The 24,666-nt window shown below is 58.4% G+C and overlaps 1 protein-coding gene across 1 annotated transcript; it reads left to right on the forward strand.

Annotated features, from left to right (window-relative positions):
• The first annotated feature begins 1,213 nt into the window (after positions 1-1,213).
• Positions 1,214-24,567, forward strand: LOC104828017 (alpha-2-macroglobulin-like protein 1). The gene is made up of 52 exons (XM_010561447.1): positions 1,214-1,396; positions 1,717-1,879; positions 1,989-2,041; positions 2,636-2,656; positions 3,229-3,382; positions 3,500-3,584; positions 3,686-3,797; positions 4,214-4,328; positions 5,152-5,261; positions 6,242-6,475; positions 6,796-6,853; positions 6,937-7,082; positions 7,387-7,536; positions 8,873-8,954; positions 9,070-9,169; positions 9,532-9,757; positions 9,834-9,960; positions 10,245-10,366; positions 12,711-12,943; positions 13,362-13,551; positions 13,956-14,118; positions 14,419-14,471; positions 15,142-15,162; positions 15,308-15,461; positions 15,610-15,694; positions 15,793-15,922; positions 16,005-16,119; positions 16,846-16,955; positions 17,110-17,274; positions 17,441-17,668; positions 17,995-18,052; positions 18,136-18,281; positions 18,520-18,669; positions 19,318-19,414; positions 19,660-19,834; positions 19,973-20,198; positions 20,275-20,401; positions 20,691-20,812; positions 21,005-21,065; positions 21,327-21,401; positions 21,575-21,751; positions 21,944-22,025; positions 22,160-22,316; positions 22,456-22,530; positions 22,703-22,859; positions 22,966-23,183; positions 23,280-23,495; positions 23,569-23,693; positions 23,790-23,880; positions 24,057-24,125; positions 24,229-24,334; positions 24,509-24,567. The coding sequence occupies exons 1-52, from the start codon at positions 1,214-1,216 to the stop codon at positions 24,565-24,567; spliced, it is 6,657 nt and encodes a 2,218-aa protein (XP_010559749.1).
• Positions 24,568-24,666: the final 99 nt, after the last annotated feature.

Consider the following 24,666-nt stretch of genomic DNA (forward strand, 5'->3'; position numbering starts at 1 on the left):
AGCTCCTGTCCTACCTAGCCCAGGGTGACAGTAGGGCAGGGAGAAATGCAGTGCATGGTTGTCCCCAGTGCTGGGAGCAGGGTGGGCAGGCTTCACCTCCCAACTTCAAATAAGATGTGCAAACCATGGCCAAACATGGGTGCAGCACTCCAGTTTGGCATTGTTCCCACTCTCAGGAGCGGCTGGCTCATTATGGAGTAAATTCTGCAAAACTGTGGCAATTGTCCGCCCAGACAGATACCACTAGGCAAAGTATTATCAAGGCTTCTTGTGAGTTATGACTTACTGGATCAGGAACTGTCAGGTGGAGATGGTCAAGGGCAGCGTGCACATGAAGGAACTCATCTGCCAGAAAGCCCCTTTATTCCCTTCCTTCCTGCCAGGGTTCCCTATGTGCAGCTTAATTTGTCAGCTCTGAGCTGGCTTGGCGCTCCCACCACGTGCCCACCACCGTAGGTGTGGTTTAGTTGCCCAGAGCCTTGAACCCAGCAAAGCTTGGGTCTTGTGGTTAAACATTGTCCTAGCTGGATGGCTAGGTCCCAGCCAGGGACCTCGCTGGCTTTTGCTTGCTGCCAGCGGGGAGGTGAAACTTTGAGGAGAGGAAGAAGACCCAGTGCAGGGGCTCTAGGACCACCTTGCTTCCACGTGGACCCCCAAGCATGGGGTCTGCAGCTGCCCTGCCTTGCCTGCTACTTTGCATCCTATACGTCACAGCTGGAGCATCTGCAAAGCCGTAAGCCCTCTCTGTGTCTGCCTGTCCGTGCCTGGTGGGATGGTGGTTGGTCTCAGTGGTGTGACAAACCTTGCCGTGACTGCCGGTCGCTGGTTGGGGTGGAAATGCTTGGGGTGGTGGGTTGCCCCATAGAGGACTTTGCACCTGAGGTTGGTGTCTCCAGGCTGCTTTGGTGTAGATGCAACCTCACACACGAGCCAGTGGGTGAGCAGAGCCCTTCCTCCTTCTGCCGATCGACCCCTCGGCTCCTTCCCAAGGTGTTTGAGCAAAGGGGGCTCTGCTCCGGTCTGTGCACTGGCCAGCCTGCCTGGGCAGACGTGGGGGAAAGTCTGGGTGGCATAGCCCTGCAGAGAGCGTCCAGGGCTGGAAAAACCCAAGTGGCCCCCAACTTGAGAGTCTGGAGTGGAGGGGAGCACTGGGATTTGGTGGGGGGGTCCCCACTCTCCTCCACTGTCAAAGTGTCTCCTCCCCAGGCACTACATGGTGTTATTCCCCGCCGTGCTCTACTACCCATACACAGGCAAGGTGCACATCCACCTCATGGACCTGGACGAGCCCGTGCGGGTGACCCTCCACCTGGCAAGCAGCCACGGCGTCCCCAATGTTACCCTGGAGGAGCAGGGCAGTGATATCCTCCAGCTGAACTGGCCCTGCTTCTCCAACGTGAGTCATGGCCCCACAGCAGGGCTCAGGACCTAGGGAAGGGGTGTATCCATCCCCTACGCACTGCCGGAGCTAGGCTGGGGAAACTGGGAAGGGACATGGGGTCCATGCTGGATGGGCAACGAGTGAGGTGAAGAGTGGAGGGACATGCGGCATGTACAGAGACCTTGTGGGTTGTGTCTGCGTCATCTTCCCATGCACACAAGTTCCCTGGTGCCTTCATGGGGCGATGGGGTCGTGACGATGGGGACGGGTATGATGTCTCACTGGCATTCAACGTAAAGGCTTTGCAACTATTTCTGCTCTTTCCCTGGGGCCAGATTTCTACCCCTCCTGCAAGGATCTATGAGGTCGCGCATCTTCACGTCTCCATCCAGGGAGGTTCCCTGCAGGTCTCTGAGCAGAAGAAAGTCCTGGTGAAAGGCCTGGAGCTGGGGACCTTGGTGCAGACAGACAAGGATGTCTACAAGCCTGGACAAACCGGTGAGGGGCAGGAGCTGCTGGAAGAGCTCGCAGGCTCTTGGGATGGAATCCCCAAGTTTGGGTCCCAGGCCCTAGCGCTCACTCCTGCTCCTGCCTTTGCTCTCTCCAGTGAAGTTTCGAATTGTCCATTTGGATCAAAACTTCATTCCCAGCAACAGGGAGGTGAGATGGGGTCAGGGTGCAGGGGGGGTACGGAGGCAATAGGATCCCCACGTGCCCAAGATGATCGGTCTTGGCAGCAGTGACACAGCCTTCACGAGCATGGAGGAGATGGGTGTGGGGAGGGAATCCCCCAAACACCAAAGGGACACGGGATGGGGGGGGACGGGACACAGCTCTTCCCAGCACTCCCAGCCTGAGTGTCCAGGGTGCAGCCCCTTGCTTTTAGCACTGGCACAAGAGGTGCAATATTCCCTTCTTCTCTCCTGTGTAGCTTTTATGCACCATTATAACACGGCTGGTTTTAGACTCCTGTTGCCACAGGGTGCTGGCAGGCCCAATTCCACAGCTAACGTTGTTTCCACTATGCAGCCTCGCTGCTCGCTTCCCGCTGCTTGGAAAAGGCAGCGCCACGGCTGTGGACGTGGCAGTGGGAGCCAGGCAATGACAGTGGCTCTGAGCCCTGCCGAGCCCCCAGCCCAGCAACTGGATCTGTAGGGACCAAGCCAGACCCCACAGGCTCAGCCCCAGCTCAGCTACAAGCTCAGCCCTCTGTGCTTTGATCATGCTAAACTCCTCTTCTTTCTTTCTTTGCAGCTTCCCTTGGTGGCCGTGCAGGTGAGTTGTCGCCCTGTACCAGCCTGTCAGCACCTTCAGGAGGAGCAAAGGGCCCCAGCACGTGTGTGATGCTGGGGACACGGAGCAAGGGACAGGGACATCCCTGATGCGGGTGCTGAGAGAAGTTACGAGGAGGGTTTGAGTTCCTCATCTGCATTTCCAGCCCACTCAGGGTCAGCTTGCTGTCAGCCTGCAAGACAGGGGTTCTCTGGGGACATGCTGCTAAGGGACAGGTTACGCGGATGAAGACAGCAATGGCTATTGCCACAAAGACTTTGACCTAAACTGGAGAATGCCCTGAGCTCCCAGTCCAGGCTGGAGGATCCCCCTGCCAGTTCTGGCTGCTGTAGCCAGGCTGGAGTTTGGCTAATACAGCCCCCAGGGGGAAATGTTCCTTCTGCAGAGGTGATGCCCTCAGGGCCGCTCTGAGGGTGATGGCAGGGCAAAAACCTCTGCTTCTTGCGAGGATACGCAGGGTGACTTGAGTCCTTGAGGTTGTCAACCCACCACCACCACACACCCCATCTTCAGCCCCGTGAGCAAGGGCTGACGCCGCATGTCCCCATGTGCAGGATCCCTACAGAAAATGCGTGGCAGAGTGGCGGGACGTGAGCCTGCGGCAGGGCATCGTGGACCTATCCTTCCCGCTGGCTGCAGAACCTGCCCTGGGCACGTATGTCATCCAGGTGGAGGGGAAGAGCCATTCCTTCAGCGTGAAGGACTATGGTGCGTGGGGACAAAGGCTGTTTGGGATGGGGTGTTTGGGAGCCATCACATGGGATGGCAAGAAAGTCCTGAAGGAAGAAATGAGCACAATCCCATTCCCTGCTGCTCTACCCCCAGGGCCGCCCCACTTTGAACTGCTGATCCAGCTGCCCCGTGTTGTGACAGTGAAGGACGAGAAGATCCCACTGGACGTCTGTGGGTGGTGAGTCGGAGAGCAGCCCCAGCAGCGAGGCTGGCTGTTCCTGGGGTGATGCTCCCCTGGCAGCATCCCCATCTGTTCCCCTTCCTGTGCCCTCCTGACAGGTACCCGTCCGGGAAAACTTTCCGGGGAATGGCTGAGGCCAGGCTGTGCCAGTCCCACAAACATATTTTACCAGAGGAATCTGCGAGGATCTGTGCTGAGTTTAGGGGCCAGGTGAGGGCAGCAGGAAAGGGAGAAAGCACATGGGTGGTGGTCCTGGAAATATTTCCCCATTTTGGGGTGCTTGGGCTGATGATGGCTGGGTGCATCGTTCGGGCATTGCCAGGTGATCCAGCCCTCATGTGAAAGTGCTACAAACCCAGAGTCATCCCAAAGAGGAGCTAAGCAGAGACACTTGGGGTGGTCCTTGGGCCAGGATGGGCAGGAATGGGACAGCCAGCTGCATGGCAGAGCACGGTACCAGCCCTGGGTGGGCAAGTTTGCAGGATCCAAGGGTTGCAGGATAGAATGGAGGGAGGCAGCAGCAGTGGGGTGAGCGGCAGCTGGGACCCCAAGGATGACAGCAAATGACACTCAAGGGCCCAGTCACAGGGCTGCTGCTGATGTAGGTGACTATCTATGCCCTTCAGACAGGGAGGAACGGCTGCTTCTCCACCAAGGTGCCGGTGGCTTCCTTCAACCTGACCGCCTTGCACTACGAGAATCAGCTCTATGCCTATGCATCGCTGCTGGAGGAGGGGACCGGTGAGCGCAGCCATGCCGACAACCACCTGGTGATGTCCTGGGGTGGTGGCACTTGGAGGACATGGCACAACTGCTCCACTCGGGTGTCCCCAGGGTCTCTGCCCTTCCCCTCCACAAGCATCAGCCACTCTGTGGCCTGACTTGCTTTGGTGTCATTTTTTTCTCTACTCCTGACTGCTGGAGGAATCCCTTAGGTCCTGAAGGCTGATCAGGAGTTTCTTTCCTTTCCAACATCCCACCCCCAGATATCCTTCCATCGTCCACCTCTCCTTCCCCACTCTCTGCCTCCCTGAGACTAGTAAGTGTGCTTGATTAGTGCCTGGAGAGCTACTAGGGTAATTATTTTTCTTATCGGGTCTTTTTGACTTTGAATCTAGTTATAAACAGTTGTTATCTGCCTGAGAGGGCTTGTTAGACATATCCTTAGGGTCAAGTAAAAAGCCCATTTTCAGCACAGTGCAGCTGTGAGTGGCCTCTTCTATTTGCTTGCAGCCATTAAAAAGGGGATTTGGGGGTAAAGCTTGGTATTTTGATAGCATGCAGATCTTGGCTTAGCATGGTCCTGCTAACGCTACAGCTCCCATCACACCTGAGGACCATTTTTTGTGTTTGTTGCCCAATGAGTGTGGTTTTGCACTGTGCAAACTTGCCCTTAACCACTGCCTGCAAGAGGACAGCTTTGTTTCATATGGCCACTTGCAAAGACAGCAGTAAGGAGCAAATGTGTAATGCTGCGTGTTTGAGACTCTGACCCATCTTTCCTGGGGGGAATCACCAAGAAAAATTGCTGAGCACCTCTCTCATCTCCCCCTCCTGTCCGCAGGGATGTCGCGTACAGCGATCAAAAGCTGTGTGATTGTGTATGAAGTGGCCACGATCACCTTTGAAAACACCGATAAATTCTACAAGCCTGGGATTCCCTACACTGGGACGGTAATGAGGGGGTCCCTGCACCCTGCAGGGCTCCCCCTGCACCCTGCTGCACCCAGTCCCGCTCCCTCTGACCCCCAACCCCACCCTCCAACCCCTGCCCTCTGCCCCACGGCTGCTTCCCAGCCCGGAGCATCTCCCCATCCCTCCCAGTGCAGATGCTGCTGAAGGGAACCAATGGCTCTGCCCTGAAGGAGAAGGAATTCCTTCTTGTGGTTAATGCTAGAGGAGAAATGCAAAGGAAAACCCTGCTTACGGATGCATTGGGGAGAGCCTCCTTTGAGCTGGACACCTCTGGTTGGAATCACGAGGTCTCCCTGCGTGTAAGTGATCCGTGTCCCACACCTCTCAGGCACCCTGGATTTAGTAAGATCACAGAGGATTTCTTACACAAAATCTTCCAGCCTCCCCTTAACCTCATTTGGTCTTATTGCACCCGCAGCATCCTATGGTAAAGAGCTGCACGTGTTCATTAGCCCTGTGTAACACCTTGGTTGCCTGTCAAACCTTGCAGACCCCGGCACTCTTTGTGCTCCTCCTGTGCTGGGAAAAGGGGCTACTCTCACTTTTGATGCTTTCTGCAAGTTCTTCCTCTAATTCCTTCTCTCTGCCTTAATGTTTTCATACTTCACTGCTGAATTTCAGGCTCCTTTCTACCTTCACCATCTAGGCACAAGATCAGATATTTGTGGGATGCTTTTTCAGTTCCTAACATCTGCCCACATGTGCTGCTTAGCCATGCCTGCCTCCTCTTGCCATCCGCTGGCTACCTCTTTCAGTGTCCTTTGGACAAGCCCCGTGATGGCACACAGCTCTAATTTTTGGGTGCTGAGCACAGCTGGATTCCATTTCTTGGCATGCTCCTGCAGCGATGTCGCAGCAAAACGCATGGCAGTCGCAGCTGCAGAGTGACCTTCCACCCCTACCATGCTCTGCTGCTGAGCTGATCTTTACCACTGAGACCCTCAATTTCTACCCTTCAGGGTGAGCTCAAGGATGACCCTCCAGCCTCAGAGCATGAAGGAAGGGAGTATCTCAACTACAGAAGTGTCACTCGCTACCTGTATCCCTCCTCTTCGGATAGCAAAAGTTTCCTGAAGATCGGCAGGCTGGAAAAGAAGCTGCTCTGCGGCCAGTCCCAGCAGCTTGGGGTGGATTACTTGTTTGATAAGAAGACCATGGGGACTGAGCTGCAAAGTCTGGATGTGGTCTTCCTGGTGAGCTTTCACCTAGGGAGAGATGGGGGACTGCATGAAGGGCAGAGCTCAGGCAAGGAGAATAAGGCTGTGCGGGGTGTGGGGTTAAGCCTTCCCCTCCAGCAGAAGCCATTTCCAGCCAGCCCTGGGCAGGTATTCTTGGGTTCAGGACTCGGGGATGGACTTTGGAGCTGTCAGGTCTTGGGGCACCATTTCCATCCCTCCTGCAGGATGCGGCTCTAATAGTCTGTCCCTGAGAGTCCTCCACAGCCTCCCCTCATCTGCTTGTGCCGGTTCCACACAAAGCATCAGTTTACTTGTTCCCATCTCCTCCTCTGCAGGTCCTGGCCAAGGGGACCATTGCCACCGTCCTCAGGAAAGAGGTGCCTGCAGAGGCTGGTAGGTCCCAAGGCATGGACGAGCTGTGCAGGGCTCTGCTCTCCATGCCTGGTCCTCATCTCCCCTCCTTTCCCACGGCCCAGGGCTGAGAGGCTTCTTCTCCCTGGAGCTGCCCATCGGCCCCGAGCTGGCACCCACAGCCAAGGTGCTGGGCTACGCGGTGCTGCCCAATGGTGAGATGGTGGCTGACAGCACCAAGCTCCAGGTGGCCAAGTGCTTCCCTAGCAAGGTGAGAGAAGGCTGATGGAGTCTGGGGAGTTGCTGCCGGGCTCGGTGGGGAGATGTGGGCACTGAGCCTTGTTCTTTAGCGGAGCCTTTCCTCATTCCCTGCAACTGGCTGGTCCCAGACTCTCCTTCCAGGGAGGATTTTCCTTCCTCTACCATTCCTGTTGCTGCTGCAAACCATCTTCTGGCTTTGATCACAGTCCTCACTCTCCATCCTCTGCTGGCTTTTGGGGTCAGGCTGCGGCGCAGAGGTCCTTCCTGGGACCAGCTCCCCTCTCCCCTAACCCAAAGGCTTCCCCTCTCTCCAGGTGAATCTGTCCTTCTCAGAGCAGAGGGCTCTGGTGGGCTCACGGCTCCACCTGAAGGTGGAAGCTGCCCCAGGGTCATTGTGTGCCATCCGCATCGTGGATCAACGCATGTGGTCCTCCAGTCTCAAGGTCAAGCTCAACCCCAGCACGGTGAGTCTGGAGTAACCTCAGTGCTGGGCTGGACTGGACTCACTGCTGGGGCACGGGGACAGTAGTTTCTTACCATTGTCACCCATTTTAGGGGAGGACAGTGGGGACCTTGGGGGAGCTGCCCCTGCAGGATGAATCCTGGGTGGCTGGGAGCCCCCAGCGAGCCCCTGCCACCACCCATGGACTTCGGGGCTTTGCAGAGGAGGTCGTGCGTTACCAACCGGGGGGGCTGAGCCACAAAATTGCTCTGTGGTGCCTCCTGGGGTGGAAACCTTGAAAACAGGGTGCGGGTGGTGGGAAGCATCCCCTGCTCTTGGGGAGAAGAGAGATGGGGCAGTGACGGGTCCCAGTGGAGTGGCTGGGGCTGGCAGCAGGGCAGCAGCACTGCAATGCCCTGGGAGGTGCAGAAGCTCTGGGGCTATGCCAGGGGCAAAAGGGGTTGGAGCTGGGCCAAGAGCATTTCATGTCTTTCTTACCCAAATTTTACTTGTTTGGTTTAGGTCTATAACTTATTCCCAATGTTTCCTGAAGACAGCTATCCTGCTGAAGTTGAAGAACTCGATTCACCTCTCTGTTTGGGAAACGGGTTCTCAGGCTTGATGTTAGGCCGTCCAGCCATTAACCTTTTTGATGTACCATGGAATAACCGGAAAGTTTGGCGCCGCAGCCTGTGGCGCAGGCAGGTACCGGCGTCTGACATCCAGCCAGGCTCCTATGGCCTGGTTAAGGTACGAGCCCTCCAGCCCTACCTCACGCTCCTCTTCCTCCCAGGAAGGATTACTCAGGGTGCAGGGGGCACCCAGTCCCTCACCCAGGCCATGTCTGCACTCACGAACCATGCTCTTACATTGCCCAAATAACATGCCCTGCCTCTTGCTTTGCCAGCCTGGGACAGACATGTGAAATGCATCTGTCAGTCCAGGCACAGCAGCAGTTCACAGTGATGGGGCTAAGCTCTGCTCTTCCCATCGCAAATCCGGGCTTGGAGTAAACAGCATAGATGGATCTGGCGTTCCCCTGCTTTTTGGGGGGTGCGTCTCCCACTGGCAGCAACCCAGGGGTTGGGGCCATTTGGGAATGGAGCGAGCAGAGAAGATCCACCAGATCTTTCCCAACTGTCCCTGGAACTGCAGGAAGGCAAACAGTTTTCCTTGGCACAGATACTCCTCTCTTGCACTCCCATTGCAACATGGCGAGGGGTCCCAATCTTTGGGAATTCTGTTCTGGCATGGGGCTTTAAGTACATGTTGATTCCTTGCTTCAGAGAGGGATGGAAAGGCGTTTTGGTATCTCTGGGCTTCAGCATGGTGCTTTTTTCTCTTGTGTCATGTTTCAGGATGCAGGTTTGAAAACTGTCACCAATGCTCAGCTGGGCTGTGCACCAAACATCCACTTCCAAAGCCCTTTATACCCCCAAGGTGAGCGGAGAGAAACTGTAACAGGCTCCATGCTGGCTGCAGAAGGATGGGTGGGCACATCCTGCCTCTTTCCATCCTTTCTGGCAGCATGTTCAAATCATGCCCCTGTTTGCAGAAGCAGGACTGGAGAAGGATAAGCAGGCCGGTGTCATGCTGGACAGAGGGATGCAGGTGGATTTCCTGGGGACATGGCTGTGGGAGCTGGTCCCTGTGGGGTGAGTAAGAAGCCCCAGCAGACCTCAAGCCAGGGGACTGCCCTTATTGCATCAGCTTCACCTCTGGGTGAGGCACCCAGACCTCTGGTTCAGCATCCATGTATCCAGGAGAGACACTGAGACGTGTCCAGCCCCTTCCCTTGGACCTCAGCACTGACCCCGGGAGCCCAGGGCAGCCTGTCCTGTAGGCAAGGGATGCCATAAGAGATAAGAACACTGATGGTACCTCTGCCCATCACCGAGCGTGTGATGGCCACCAGTGGTCCCCAGGACCTAAAGGAAGGGGGTTGGCATGCTCCTTCTGCTGGCTCTGCCCATCAGACCCAGCCTGCAAGGTCTGTCCATCTTCTATCGCCCTGCAGGGAGGGGGGCTCTGCAGAGGTGATGGTGACAGTGCCCGATGCCATCACTGAGTGGAAAGCCGGGATGTTCTGCACGTCCCCGTTGGGCTTGGGGCTGGCCCCCATCATCAGCCTCACGGCCTTCAAGCCCTTCTTTGTGGAGCTGGCGCTGCCCTACGCTGTGGTCCGCCACGAAGCCTTCACCCTCGTGGCCACTGTCTTCAACTACCTGCAGCAGTGCCTGCGGGTGAGTGGGGCTGGGGAGGGGGCCCTGGGCCAGGGGTCTGGTGGGGGCTGATGGAGCCGTGGCCGTGGTCCGGCAGGTTCAGGTGACGCTGGCGGAGTCGGCGGAGCTGGAGGTGTTGGCGGGCACAGGCAGGGTGTACAGAGGCTGTGTCTGTGCAGATGAAGAGAGGACCTTCCAGTGGAGCGTGCGAGCCACCAGCCTGGGTACGGAGGGGACAGCAAAGGGCTGGGGATGGGGAGGAGAGCCCAGCGGCAAGACTCCTTGCAAAACTCCTCTTTGTCACTGCTTTTCTGATCCTTTCCTCCCCCTCCCAGCTCCCTCTCCCCTCCCCTCTCTCCCCTTTCCCTTCTCCACTCTCCAGCTTCTTCCCTCCATTTTCTGGTCCCATAGCACCCATTGCGCCCTTCCCCAGCTCCCTGGGACAGCTCTGAGCTGGAGCCAGCCCCTGAGGCAGTGTCACAGCAATGTCTTCCATCTGCCTCTGCAGAGAAGGTGAATGTCACCGTCATCGCCGAGGCCCTGCGCTCTGAGAAGCTCTGCGGCACTGAGATGCCGGTGGTGCCAGCCCAGGGGCACACGGACACCGAGACAAAACTCGTGATGGTGCAGGTGAGCAGAGCGAGGCAGTGGGCTTGCACCGCCCTCTCGCCAGGAGCAAAGCTGCACCCAAAGCAGTCACCCCCAGAGTGGAGCAGAGCATCTCCCCATCCCTCAGCAAGGCTGGATGGTGCCTGTGGGTGCTGCAACGTGCAGGGCGAGCACCAGCACCCAGCGCAAGGGGAGAGACCGTGTCCGTGCTTAGGTACCATCAGTGGGATGGTGCCTTCCCTTCCCTTTTGGGGTGAGATCGGTAGATTTGAGGCCACTGGCTGTGTGATGTTCAGTTTGCTCCCCTCATCACACCGTGCCATGGGGCTGCTCCAAGGACAGCCTGGCTTGGCCCGGGTGACCCTGAGCTCTCCTGGCCCATCAGAGCCGATGGGCTGCTGGTGGGGATGGGTTCCAGGTAGGGTGTTTGTTGGAGGTGGGGAGGCATTTCTGGGACAGAGAAGGGGAGGCTGACTCTGATCCTGGTCTCATACATGCTGTGTTCCTGGTTTTAAAGCCTCCAAAACCGATGTGAAGGAAAATTGCAGCTGCCTCTGCTCCTGACCCCATCGTACCCCACCAGACAGCCGCGGTCTTGAGGACTGGCAGCCTTTTCCCATCCCTTCGTCCCTTTTACCTGACCCGGCAGGAGCCTGCGGCAACATGGTTGAGATGACGACTCCAAAACCCAGCCCTGCTCCCCAGCAGCCCTGCCATCCTGTGGAGGTCAAGGGCTGCACGGGGAGCAGCCGCTTTGCTGCTCACTGTGGAGTCATGGTTTCCCTTCAGCTGATGCCAGTGCAATCCCTCAGAGACGGGACCAGGGCTGGTGAGCTGACCCTGGGCTGACCAAAAGCCTTGGGAGATCAGTGCAAGCCTGATGGCTGGGCACGGAGAGGATGCCCAGGGCTGCCCTGAGTGCAGCCCTGACCCTGTCCCTGCTCAGCCAGGTTGAAAAATGAACTAAAATGCAAGTGGGATAAGGGAGGTGAAAGCAGCAAAATGTTTTTCTTGCAAGAAAGCTCCCTTTCTTCAGGCTCTTTCCCACCAGCCCTGAGCAAAGCCAGCCTTGTGTCCCAAAACACACTTTATGTTAGGAGCTCAGCACTCCTGTCTGCCTTAATGATGTGTAAGAGCGCGTACCTTCACTTTGCTTTGCTGAATAAAAAGCTGAGACCAAACCAGAGAGAGCATTCATTGCATGGGCAACAAGGCAGCAGAAGAAACAGTACAACGTGCGGTCAGTGGTGCCTGGTTAGGAGGGGCTGGGGCACAACACACCCTGGCTCCTGCTCCGAAGTCACCAGCAGCACCAAATGACCAATCCTCCGTGTGATATTTCCCCCCAGCAGCGCCACAGGCACCGATTGGAGAGCCAGAGGCCTCCCCCCACAATCGATCTCCCCTTGGCCACGCTGCTCGTGGCCCCCACTGCATCCTGCCCTGTTCCCTGAAGGACTCGGTGTGCCAATGGCCCCGAGCTCCTTGTCACGTTGAACTGTCCCCACGATGTCTGTGGGGGCACTGACCTATGCCCACATCCTGGGGCGGCAGGATGGGCTTGGGGCCATGCTCCCACCTTGTGTCCATGGGGGGTGGTGGGGACCAGCCTCCTCTGGACACCGACACCGTGCGGGGCTGCTCCTGAAGAGCAGGGAGGTGAGCACAGGGCTGTATGTAGCAATACTCGAGCAGGGCAGGCATGGGGAGAGCAGCCGTGGTCATCTGAGAGCTCACGGGAAAGAGGTCAGCCCCATCCCCGGCTTCTCGCAGTGCTGCCTCTGTTTCTCCCCACATCCCCAAAAGGAAGGGGACTGCAAAACCCTAGAGCAGGGGATGCACTCAGGACAGCGTTTGGCTGTCATGGAGCTGCCTCAATTTTCCTAAATTCTCAGTAGGACAGAAAGAGGCACCTCAGCCCGTGCCCCGGCTGGTGTCCAGCTCCCAGGCATGGTGCGCAGAGGAATGAGAGCAGGTGGAGCTGGCATGACAGCCCAACACTGTCCTGCTCCTGTGCCTGTAACTGATTTGATGAAATTGGAGGAAACTGGGCAAAAAGACAGCCTGAGACCTTCAATCAGCCCAAATAGCTACTGTCTGGCTAAATTTGCAATACCTGGAAACAGGCCTTTTTGAGAAATTGCCAGCAATGCAGACTGTTCTCATTATGTCCTCCCTACTTTTGTTTGGGGAACTCATTCCTGCCATCATTTCCCAGCAAACCAGTGTGTAGATGGGTCCTGCCCCCTGGTTTTGAACCTCTATAGGCTATGGGAACTTTTCCTAAAATTGCAAAAATCCATCAGAGCCTTGAACCCAGGAAGCTGTGGGCAGATGGTAAACATTGCCTTAGCTATATCTGCAGGTTCATGCTGGATCCCTCTGCCAACCCTTGTTTGCTTGCTGGGTGGAAAGCAAAGATCTCTTTTTAGAGCCTGCAGCAGAGCAGACGCAGGTCTACAGCAACCCAACACCTGGAGAAGGAGGCTGTGGCCGTCCCCGACATCCACTTGCAGCTGGAGCCATGAAGACCCCAGCTGCCCTGCCCGTCCTGCTGCTCCTCATCCCGTACCTCACAGCTGGGGCGTCTGCAGCACCGTAAGCCCTCTCTGCGTCTGTCTGTCTGTCTGTGCCTGGTGGGAGGGCATTTAGTCTTGGCTCCTTGGCAGCGCGTAGCGGGAGCTGATCTTTCCCATGCATGTGATTTTTTGGCAAGGGTGGAAGTGCTCAGGCTGGTGGGTTGTCCCTGCCCGTGAGCATCAAGGACTTGGCACCCAGGGGCTGCTGGGGCTGGTGGCTCTGGAATGGTTTATTGTGGGTGCTGCCTCACTTGCAGCTGATGTATGAACAGAGCCTTTGCTTTGCTGAGCTGAGAAGTCAAGGGGAGCCCAGAAGCAGAGCCCTGCACACCAGCACAGGTTTCTGTGCACCCAGAAGCTCTTCAAGACCTCCATGGGATCTGTACTGGGATGTGCCTCATCCCCGTGCCTCTCACATCAGCACTTCTCCTTGCCAGGAGTTATGTGGTCACGTCCCCAGCTGTCATCTACCACCCCCACACAGCGATGCTGTGGGTCCATCTCAGTGGCCTTCAGAAGCCCGTCCAGGTGACCGTCCAGCTGCAGAGTGCAGACAGGACCCATGACATCACACTGCTGGAAAGGAAGGTCCAGGAGCCTCATCTGTACCTGAACATCACCTTCCCTGTAAGTGTCACCCCACGCACAGCCGTAGGCGTGAAGGGGGATGCCCTGGACACCCTGCTGTTTCCAGGCAGAGCAGTTTCCATCAGCTCCCCTGAGTGTGGGACTATGGTCTGACGTGGGGCTGTGAGCAGGCATGACTTCCCCATCTTTTGCCAGGGTCTCATCCCCGCCACAGGCAAAACGATTCTAGGCTCAGCCCAGTTATTCGGTGGCTGAAATAATCCCCTGGTAACAGACCTGCAGACTAGGGCAGGGTGTTGGGGGGACATTTCTTCCCAGCCACTGGCTTGGGGGGAAGGTGTCCCTGTGGGTGAGGAGTGCTCTGGGTCACTTGGAGTGAGCAGAGCATCCTGGCCATGGCATATACCTTGTCCTCACCCAGTGGCTGGTGTTTCCCCTGGCAGGCTCCAGCCCCCACCAAAGGGAAGGAGGAAATCGTAGATCTGCACGTCTCAATCCAAGGAGATTCTCTGGCTGTCTCCAAGAAGAAGAAGGTGATGCTGAGAGCCCTGGAGCCTGGGATCTTCATACAGACAGACAAAGCTGTCTACAAGCCTGGACAGCAAGGTGAGGGGGGCAGGCTGGACCATCCTGCTCTGGGCTGAAGGACCTGGTGGGAGGGGAGTGCAGGAGGCTCAGCCTTACTCCTACACTGCATGGAAATAGGAGGGTTCCTCCTGGGATGCACTGGGATCCCCAGCACTGGCCCAGGGCAATGCCAGGACATGCTGGCAGCGCTGGAGTCTGTGCTGTTTGGGGGGCAGTGCCCCACTGCAGGGCTCAGGGTGGATTTCCATCCACCTTCCCCACGAGGAAACCCCTCCCTGCAGATGCACCCATTCCTGCATCTTCATTTGCTCTTTCTAGTGAAGTTTCGAGTTGTCTCTTTGGATAAAGACTTCACTCCCAGCAATAAGAAGGTGAGAACAGGGCTGCGGAAGGGGGGAGGCAACAGGGCTCCTGTGCACTGACTTCCTACAGTCTTGGCAAGCCATGAGAGAGGTGTGGGAGTCAGCCAGCACCTTTCCCCTTGGGAATCCTGCCCCAGCCAGCTCTGCCTGGGTGGGTGCGCTCCCCAGGGGTGGGGATGCCCTGTGTTGTTCACACAGGCTTCAGGAGGCTAAGGAAAGAGAAAGCAGAATTGCATGTGTGATGTGGGAATGTACCCACTTAAACTTTTGGTTAGGGATGTAGTGATGGCGAGTGGGAAGCAGGGAAAGTGCTATTGATATCCATCAAGTCATCAGATGCCAGGATTACAGGCAAGTTCAGTCTCTGGCACCCCCGAGCAATCATCTGGGTCTCTGGAAGTGCAGGAGGTTCCCAGATGAAACGGTTGCTGGCTTCTTGCGAAGTTACTAGGATATGTCACCTCTCCATGGCATGCTGGCAGTGCCCTCGGCTCATCCCAGCTAGAGCTGCCCGCAGGCTCAAAATCAATCCCAAAGCAAATTAAAGGGTTGAAAGTTCACAGCATCCCTCAAATAATCCTCACTACTCCATCCACGGCTCCATAGATGTCCCCACCCTGATGAGACCCCAAGGAAGGTTTTGACTTTCTCCTCTAACCATCTCCTCTTCATCTTGCAGCTGCCCCTTGTGGTCCTGAAGGTCAGTCTGATGGAGGGAGGCTCCTGGGTGGTGTGGGCTTGGGAAGGCACCATGGCTGGGAGAGAAGCATAAGGCAGCCATGGGCTGTTTTATTGCGGGGTGCTGGGGTTCCCGGGGTGCTGATGCCGCATGTCCCCGTGTGCAGGATCCCAGTGGGAACCGCATCGCGCAGTGGCGGGAGGTGAGCCCACAGCAGGGCATCACGGATTTGTCCCTCCCGCTGGCTGCAGAGCCGGCCCTGGGCACGTACATCATCGAGGTGGAGGGGAAGAGCCATTCCTTCAGTGTGGAGGAATATGGTACGCGGGGACCGGGAGATGCACAGGGGGTGGGAGCCTCACCTCGGCATGTCCCTGTGGGCAGCATGTCTTGGCCCCCCTGGCCCCCCAGGCACCGTTGTCCTTGTCCTGGGAGCGATAACCCTCTGTCCCTTTGCTTCTCCGTCAGTGCTGCCCAAGTTTGAGGTGACCATTGATCTCCCCGCCGTGGTGCTGGAAAAGGACAAGAAGTTCCAGGTGGAGATTTGTGGACGGTAAGCCTGAAACAGGCTGTGCTGGGAAGAGGGAGGGATGGGGGGGTCTGACATGATGTGGTCCATCAGGCACACCCTCACCACCCTCCACCCAACAGGTACACCTACGGGAAGCCTGTCCAGGGGAAGGTCCAGGCCAGCTTGTGCCAGTCCTTCAGGTACATCGGGATCCTGTACAGCCTTAATAGTGCCCTCCAGAGAGAGAATTGCATCGAGGTTAGCGGGCAGGTGAGTACAGCTGGGGAGTGGGTGCCACTGGGACAGCCCCTTCCCAGGACTGCTGCTAACGGGGTTGAATCTCTCCTGCCAGACTGAGAAGAATGGCTGCTTTTCAGCAGAGGTTTTGTTGACCGCCTTCAACCTTACCAGCTCCACCCATGAGAAGCAACTCCAAGTCGAGGCATTGCTGGTGGAGGATGGGACAGGTAGGGACAGTGGTGTTCTCCTCCTTGGGAATGGGCTTTGCTCTGGTGCATGGTTTTGCATTCATCCCTGCGTGCACCCAAATGCATGTGGCACAGTGGTATTGGTCTTCTCCAGGGAAGCCCAAAAGCTACGCTGTGATTTAGAGGTGCACGTGTGCAGGGACTGGGTCCAGGTGGGGATGTGAGCCAGGTCAGATGGGCAATACTTCTAATTCTGTCCAGAGAAATGGTTGGGAGGCAAAAATGCCTTTCCAAGGTCCAACAACTCTCCCGATGCTATGGCTAGCAGTGAGTCGAGTCCTTGTGACACAAAGCACTGGTTTCACCCAGTCCGGTGGCTTGGCTTCGTTCTTCAAGATAATCCACCTCACCCACCACCTCAGTCCCACCAGAAATGACTGCCAATGGCTTGGCTTCAGGAAAAAAAAAAGACCAGGGGTTGTCCCAGGTGCACCAGCACTGAGGTGGCCCTGCATCATGGTGCTTTGGTGAAGCACCTTTTGTGAAGTCTCTGCAGCCAGCTGCGCCTCGGCTTTAGGTCTAAAACATGCTGTAGATGTTTTGCTCCTCTTGTAGAAGGTGCGAGCTGTGCTTGAGGCTGCTGGCTGCGGAGGGAAAGCCTAAAATGTCCAGGGACCTTTTCTGCACTGTGACGGGGAGCTGGCAGCAGCTAACCTGTGCCCTGTGTCCTCGCAACACCCTCAGCTCCCCACTCCCTCTCCACAGGGCTGGAGATGAAAAATACCAAGAGCTGCAAGATTTTACCTGAAATCCTCACTGTCACCTTTGAAAACACTGATGATTTCTACAAGCCCGGCATCCCCTACACTGGGACGGTAATGAGGGTGTCTCTGCACCCTGCAGGGCTCCCCTGCACCCTGCTGCACCCAATCCTGCTCCCTCTGACACCCAGCCCCACTCTCCCACAGCTGCCCTCTGCCCCACGGCTGCAGCCCAACCTGGGGCATCTCCCTGTCCCTCCCGGTACAGATGCTGCTGAAGGGAGCCAGCGGCGCCGTGCTGCCGCAGAAGCAGCTCTTGCTTGTCGTTAGCCAGCAAGGAAAAGATACGAGACAGACCTTCCTGACAGACAGATCTGGGAGAGCCTCCTTTGAGCTGGAGACCTCTGGTTGGAGTGGCACCGTCCACCTGCGTGTAAGGGACCCATCTCCCTCCCCTCAGGGGTCCCTGTGCTGCTTTCTCCAGTAGTACAGGGCTGGGCACCTCTCCAAGCCTGCATCAGCGATGCCTGCTCCTGGGACCAGCACCTTGTGGGCTGCTGAACAACTTCACCTCCCTGACTTCTACCTCCATTGCTCAGGGTCAAGTCAAGGAGACAGCTCACACCCAGAACGACGGCTCGACACCCATCTACCAAAATGCTTACTTGTACCTCGTCCCCTTCTCTTCGGCGAGCAGGAGCTTCCTGCGGATCCGGCGGTTGGAGAGCGAGCTGCCCTGTGGCCAGCCCCAGCAGCTCTGGGTGGACTATCTCTTCAGCAAGGAAGCCTTGGGGACTAAGCTGGAGAGCCTGGATGTGGTCTTCCTGGTAAGTCCCAGCCCAGGGAGGTTGGGCAGTGGGCGTTAGGGCGGTTGTGTGCGAAGGTCCACATCTACACACGCATTCGTGGTTGTGTCCCTGAGGACAAGACAATGAGCAATCTGTCCTGGCTAGACCAAGACACCTATGCCTGTTAGTAGAGGTGTTTGCTAGTACTGTTGGACCTGCATGCCAGTGGGAGATGTTGTGGGGGCTGGAGGCTGGACAAAGTCAAAAACCATCCCTACACTCTTGCTCTTGGGTCCATCCTCCGTCAGGGCATTTTGGTTCCACACAAAGCATCAGTTTACTTGTTCCCATCTCCTCCTCTGCAGGTCCTGGCCAAGGGGACCATTGCCACCGTCCTCAGGAAAGAGGTGCCTGCAGAGGCTGGTAGGTCCCAAGGCATGGACGAGCTGTGCAGGGCTCTGCTCTCCGTGCCTGGTCCTCATCTCCCCTCCTTTCTCACGGCCCAGGGCTGAGAGGCTTCTTCTCCCTGGAGCTGCCCATCGGCCCCGAGCTGGCACCCACAGCCAAGGTGCTGGGCTATGTGGTGCTGCCCAACAGCGAGATGGTAGCTGACAGCACCGAGCTCAAAGTGGCCAAGTGCTTCCTCAAGAAGGTGAGAGAAGGCTACTGGAGTTGGGGAATGACTCCATGGCTTGTCCATAGCTGCATGCCCTGAGCTCCATCCTGCTCCAGATGTATCATAGTGTCTCTTTAACCCATGCCCTGATCCCCAAACACTTAAGCCTGATTTTATCCTTGTCTAGAAGAGACCTCCATGTCTGTGGCTTGGTCCTGTTCCTCCATGGGAGGTGGCTCCCCCTCCTGCCCGTGACGCCCCTGTCTCTTCCCAGGTGAAGATGGCTTTTTCGGAAGACAGGGCTCTGCCCGGCTCGGCGCTGCAGCTGGAGCTGGAGGCTGCCCCAGGGTCCCTGTGTGCCGTCCGCGCCGTGGACCGCAGCGTGCTGCTCTTGAAGCCCGAGGCTGAGCTCAACACGGAGGTGGTGAGTGGTGGCACTGCCCAGGGTCCCTTCTGCAGCCCCAGGGACCAGCCAGGGATGGGGGTGGGAAGAGATGACATTGGCTTGGACCTCCCTTATGGGGACTCAGTGCCATGGTGGCTCCTGGGCAGTCCTACTCCCAGCCAGGGGGTAGGTGCCTGGCTCGTTTTGTACTTAGCACACATTTATTCCCAGGTCTACAAAGTACTCCCTGAATTCAACTACCCTCGAAGCATTCAGGACCCATCACCCTGTTCAGCATTTTCCTGGGACTATCCCCCCAGCTTTGACGTTCCCATCCTCCCAGTTTTACGGAGGCAGCGAGACTTCTTTCGCTCAAGGAGGCGTGTCTTACCTTTCCTGAGGACTTCCCAGAGGGACACCTACCAGTTATTTCAGGTAAAGGCCCTGCCCGCCTGTGCCTCCTAGTTACTCTTTGTCCAGGAGCTGGCTGTGCTTTGCTCAGGGTGCTGGGCAAGCACAGCGATGTCCCATGAAAGCCACACTCGTGGCAAAGGTCTTTCCCGCAGACCCCAGGCTCCAGTCCTCCTCTACTTGTTGCCTTCTGCAGCCCTGTAACTATTTACTGCTGGGATGGAGATAGTCCTCCTGCTGGGTTTCAGAGATGGACAACCTCTTTTCTTTCCACAGAACGCAGCACTGAAGCTTTTCACCAATGCCAAGACCAGAGATGTTTGCGAAAAGAGGTTCAGCTTGCCCGAGGTGCTGGGTTCCCAAGGTCCCAGAGGTCAGCACAGCCCTCAGCTTGCTCGCTCCACTGAGCCCTGTCGGGAGAAAAGAGCAAAGAACTGGTGCCCCGTCCTGGCTCCCATGTCCTCAGAAGGACTTGGAGCCATCCTGAAAATACGCTCGGCACCAAAAGGGATTGAAGAGGATTGAAAAGGATTTTGACAATCTTCATGCTGCCTGCAGGCGAGGTCCAGCTGAGACGCAGAGACCTATGGAACCCAATTTCTGCTCTGCCTTTTCCAGGTGGCTTTAGATCCTATGTGACCTCTGTGAGGGAAGAAACCGTCCCACAAGTAATGTACAGTGTTGCCTCAGAAGTAATGGACGTTGGTATCCCAGTCGTCGCTGTCCAGGAAGAGCCACCAGCACCCCGGACGTATTTCCCAGAGACATGGCTGTGGGACCTGGTCCCCGTGGGGTGAGTGAGGATGGTCTCCATGGGGCTGGTCCTCTCCCCACCTCCCCTCCTGCATGGGAGAGAGCCAGCTTAGCTGGGGGTGATACCAGCTGTGGGTGAACGTGGTGCTATGGCCTCAGCATGTTCTCCATCCTGCAGGGAGGGGGGCTCCACGGAGATGACGGTGACAGTGCCCGACGCCATCACTGAGTGGAAAGCCGGGATGTTCTGCACGTCCCCATTGGGCTTGGGGCTGGCCCCCACCATCAGCCTCACGGCCTTCAAGCCCTTCTTCGTGGAGCTGGCGCTGCCCTACGCTGTGGTCCGCCACGAAGCCTTCACCCTCGTGGCCACTGTCTTCAACTATCTGCGGCAGTGCCTGCGGGTGAGTGGGGCTGGGGAGGGTGCCCTGGGCCAGGGGTCTGGTGGGGGCTGATGGAGCCGTGGCCGTGGTCCGGCAGGTTCAGGTGACGCTGGCGGAGTCGGCGGAGCTGGAGGTGTCGGCGAGCACAGACGAGGTGTACGGTGGTTGTATCTGTGCAGACGAAGCGAGGACTTTCCGGTGGGGCGTGCGAGCCACCAGCCTGGGTACGGAGCACCGGGGCCACGGCAGGATCCCCCTGCCCTGCTGCTTGGGGACCCCCTTGGAGGAGGGGGTGGGCAGGGAGGACAGGAGCAAATGCAGTGCCACCTGGGAAGCTCTCCTCCGCTCCACTTTCACCTTCCCCATTGCCTCCCAGCACTGCTTCTCAACCTGGTGACCCCCATCCTGACCCAGCCAGCCCCACACGAAGTCCCAGGGCTGAAGCAAGCCCATGGGGCTGCGGTGCAGGCTGGGGGGCTCTGACGGGACTGAGTGCCCCACTTGCATCTGCAGGGGAGGTGAACATCACCGTCAGCACCGAGGCCCTCAGCTCCGAGGAGCTCTGTGGCAACGAGACGCCCGTGGTGCCGGCCCAGGGGCGCGTGGACACCGTGATAAAGCCCTTGCTGGTGCAGGTCAGATGGCTTACGGAGAAGGAAAGTGGGATAGGTTTGGGGACAGGGTCCGAGCAGCCTTTGGGGCACAGCATGAGAACTGGGAGCGGGACAGCACCCAGACCCGAGCCCAGGTTGCAGGCGAGACCCTGGGGGACAGGGGGACATGGCTGATCCCTTCTCCTGACCAACTCTGATGCTGCTTCCCCACAGCCTGGGGGGATCCTGGTGGAGAAGGCGCACAACTCCCTGCTCTGCCAGGAAGGTAGGACTGGCTGGGGGTGTCTGGCAGTGCCACGGGGATGTGGGGCAGGGATGCTTGGCCACTGGTCACGAGGGCCACCAGGCCAGAGGAGCCAAGGATCAGGGTCCCTAGGGGCTCCCGGCTGAGATGCTGCAACCCAGCCTTGAGCCCATGGAGGGTTGGAGCAGGAAGGGGGTGGGCGAGGGTGCTGTGGGGCTAGGCTGGAAGGAGCTGGGCATCCCTGCTGTTGTTGCCGGGCATCCCCACTGTTGTTGCCCTCCATCCCCGCAGCTGCTGAAGAAATCTCCCTGGAGGTTCCTGCAAACATCTTGGAGGGCTCCCAGCGAGCCCACGTCACTGTGATGGGTAAGGAACAGGCAGGGGCCTGGGGACCACCCGAGGCAGGAAGGGTGCAGAGCTCCAGGGCCCAAGCTCAGCAGGATGTTGGACCACCCAGAGCTGGGACAGAGGAGATACAGGGTGCTGGTGGCAGGGGGGGCACAGTCAATGACGGTGCTCCCCATGTCCCCCTGGGACAGGTGACATCATGGGCAACGCTCTGCAGAACCTGGACCACCTCCTGGCCATGCCCTATGGCTGTGGGGAGCAGAACATGGTTCGCTTCGCCCCCAACATCTACATCCAGCAGTACCTGGAGAAGAGCGGGCAGCTGCACCCCGACATCCGTGCCAAGGCACAGGGCTTCCTGCAGAGTGGTGAGCGTCCCCGGTCCCCTCCTCTCCCCATCCCACCCTGCCTTGCTGCTGAGGGACACCACGGCCCCATATCCCCCCCTCCCCATTTTCTACCTGCACCCCGGGGTGGGTCTGGGCTGCAGGCTGCCTCTAGGATCCCCTGGGGATGTAAAGACCACTGTGTAAAGACTCGTCCCCATCTCCTCCCCACAGGGTACCAGCGAGAGCTGCTCTTCAAACATGATGATGGCTCTTACAGCGCCTTCGGGAAGAGTGATCCCACGGGCAATACCTGGTGAGGGACCCCATGGGGCTCAGGCAGGCTGTGCAGCAGCATCTCTCCAGGGACTGGCAGTCCCAAGGCTCCTCCAGCCACCAAGCATATCCCAGCCCCGTCTCCCATCCCTCCAATGTCTCTCTGGCTCATAGGTTGACAGCATTTGTCCTCAAGTCCTTCGGGCAAGCCAGAGCCTACGTGGCCATTGAGGAACGGCACATCCAGGATGCGCTGCACTGGCTGCAGAAGCAGCAGCGGCAGACAGGTTGCTTCCGCAGTGTGGGAAAGCTCTTCAACAACGCCCTACAGGTGGGTCGGTGGGCTGGGGTGGGACATGGGGACTTGGGTTGGTCCCAGCATGTCCCCGGTGTGTGGTCTAGGCAGTGGGGGAGTCCCCGTGCCAGTGGCACGGCATGGCCGGACCCGTCTCCCTCTGTCCCCTTTGCAGGGAGGCGTCTCGGACGAGCTCTCGCTGTCGGCTTATGTCACGGCTGCGATGCTGGAGCTGGGGCTCTCCCCAACGGTGAGGATGACCCCATCTGGTGGGGTGGGGATGGGTGCTGGGGCAGGGAGTCCAGCTGTTCTGGGCCACCTCCTATCCCGAACTGGGCACAACTGGTCTCACTGGGCAGAACTGGGGACTCTGAGCAATGCCCACACCCATGGGCTGGCTCCTGACTCTGCTCCCATGCCAGGACCCGAAGGTGAGCTCAGCCCTGCAGTGCCTGAAGGCTTCGGCCACGGACAACCCCTACACGCTGGCGCTGCTCGCCTACGTCTTCGGGCTGGCGGGGCACAGGGAGCAGCAGCAAGTCCAGCTGCAGAGGCTGGCCCGGCACAACGTCAGCGCAGGTACCACCCAACATGGGCAGTGGCACTTCCAGGCAGTGTCACCCCATCCCAGCCCCCCTGGGACCCCTGGAGCCGGGGGCTGAGCTCCCACCCCCTTCTTTCCCAGGGGGGGAGCTCTACTGGCAGATGAAGGGGAAGGCTCTGGTCCCCTCGCAGCCCTCCTGGGCTGTCGCCGCACCGTCGGAGGTGGAGATGACCGCCTACGTCCTCCTGGCCTACCTCTCCCAGCCCCAAGTGTCCTCTGCCGACCTGGTGACTGCTTCCCAAATCGTCCGCTGGCTCAGCAAACAGCAAAACCCCTATGGGGGCTTCGCCTCCACGCAGGTACCGGCACCAGGGTCCATGGGGCTGCTCTACAGCATCCCCTCCCTGTATCTGCAGTGAGGGGTGACTCTGGCTCGATGCTTTCTCCATGCCCAGGACACGGTGGTGGCCCTGCAAGCCCTGGCCAAGTACGCCGCCCTGACATACAGCAGCAATGGGGACTTCACTGTGACGGTGACGTCCCCGACGGGCACCACGCAGGACTTTGTGCTGCACAACAGCAACCGGCTGGTGCTGCAGCGGGTGGATCTGCATCAGCTGCCTGGTACCTACGGGGTGCGAGCCCACGGGCAGGGCTGCGCCCTGGTGCAGGTGGGTACGGCCGGGGGTCCCTGTCCCTGTGCAGTGCCCGCTTGGTGGCTCTAACCCTCCTGCATCACCCCAGGTGACCCTGCGCTATAACACGCCACCCCCTCCGAGTGCGGGGACGTTTGACCTCCGCGTGGAGACAGAGCCTGGGGAGTGCACGGTGGATGCCCGCGCCCGATTCCGCCTCGTCCTCCGGGCACGGTAGGGCTTGGGGCTGTCCCCAGGGTTTGGGGGGGCTGGGAGCAGCCAAGGAGGGAGGGCAGACCCCAAACCCACCCCGGGGCTCTGTCCTTGCAGGTACACAGGGGAGCGTCCCACCACCAACATGGTTGTCATCGAGGCCAAGCTGCCATCTGGCTACATCCCGGACAAGAGCTCCATGGTGGAGGTGAGAAGCCCCTGCTACCCCCAGAACCCCCTCTGTCCCACTGGGGCACCCACCATGCCACTGAGTCCCTGCCCCTCGGGGGCAGTGGGACATGGAGGGGCACCCACTCTGGGTGCTGGCCCTCGCTGGGCCACCCACCGAGCAGCTTTTGCCCACCTTGAGCTGTGTCCCTCCAGATGAAGAGGCAGAAGCTGGTGAAGAAGGTGGAGGTGCAGCTCGACCAGGTGACGATTTACCTGGACCAGGTGAGATGGGGCATGGGGACAGGAGCAGGACCCCACGTGCTGGGGCATGGGGATGCTTCTCCATTGTGGATGGTTGCACCTCACCCTTGGGCCGTCTCCACAGCTGACAAAGGAGAAGGAGGAGATCTTCGCCTTCACCGCCACGCAGGACTTCCCAGTGAGCAACCTCCAGCCCGCCACCGTGACGCTGTATGACTACTATGAGACAGGTGAGCCCCACCAGGGATGTGGCCCCACAGTGTCCGGCCCCACTGCCACCCCTTGCAACCCCAAAGGCTCAGAGGGGGGATCTGGCTGAGCTTTCGGTTCACATTGATGAGTTTTGGCTCATTAACGGGAGCAGCTCACCCTGAGCCCACTGGTCACCATCCTTCCCATTGCAGGTGACCGCACAGATGCTGCCTACAGTGCACCTTGCAGTTCAGGTAGGGGCCAAACCTGACAGGGGAGAGGGGTGACCCCACCATCGGGCCCCTGACAGGGACCCACCAACCCCGAAGGGCCAACCTGGGCTGTGCTGAGCCCTTGGACCCAGGGGAAT

Source organism: Haliaeetus leucocephalus, unplaced genomic scaffold (genome assembly GCF_000737465.1).
Source record: "Haliaeetus leucocephalus isolate CR32 unplaced genomic scaffold, Haliaeetus_leucocephalus-4.0 Scaffold144, whole genome shotgun sequence".
NCBI lineage: Eukaryota > Metazoa > Chordata > Aves > Accipitriformes > Accipitridae > Haliaeetus > Haliaeetus leucocephalus.

What these genes read in the sequence shown, in the direction of transcription:
- LOC104828017 (XM_010561447.1), top strand. Translation starts at nt 1,214, where the DNA reads ATGGTGTTATTCCCCGCCGTGCTCTACTACCCATACACAGGCAAGGTG. An exon ending in GCTGGGGCGTCTGCAGCACC is followed by an intron (nt 12,944 to 13,361) that starts GTAAGCCCTCTC and finishes TCTCCTTGCCAG; the next exon opens with GAGTTATGTGGTCACGTCCC. An exon ending in CCAAGTGCTTCCTCAAGAAG is followed by an intron (nt 18,282 to 18,519) that starts GTGAGAGAAGGC and finishes GTCTCTTCCCAG; the next exon opens with GTGAAGATGGCTTTTTCGGA.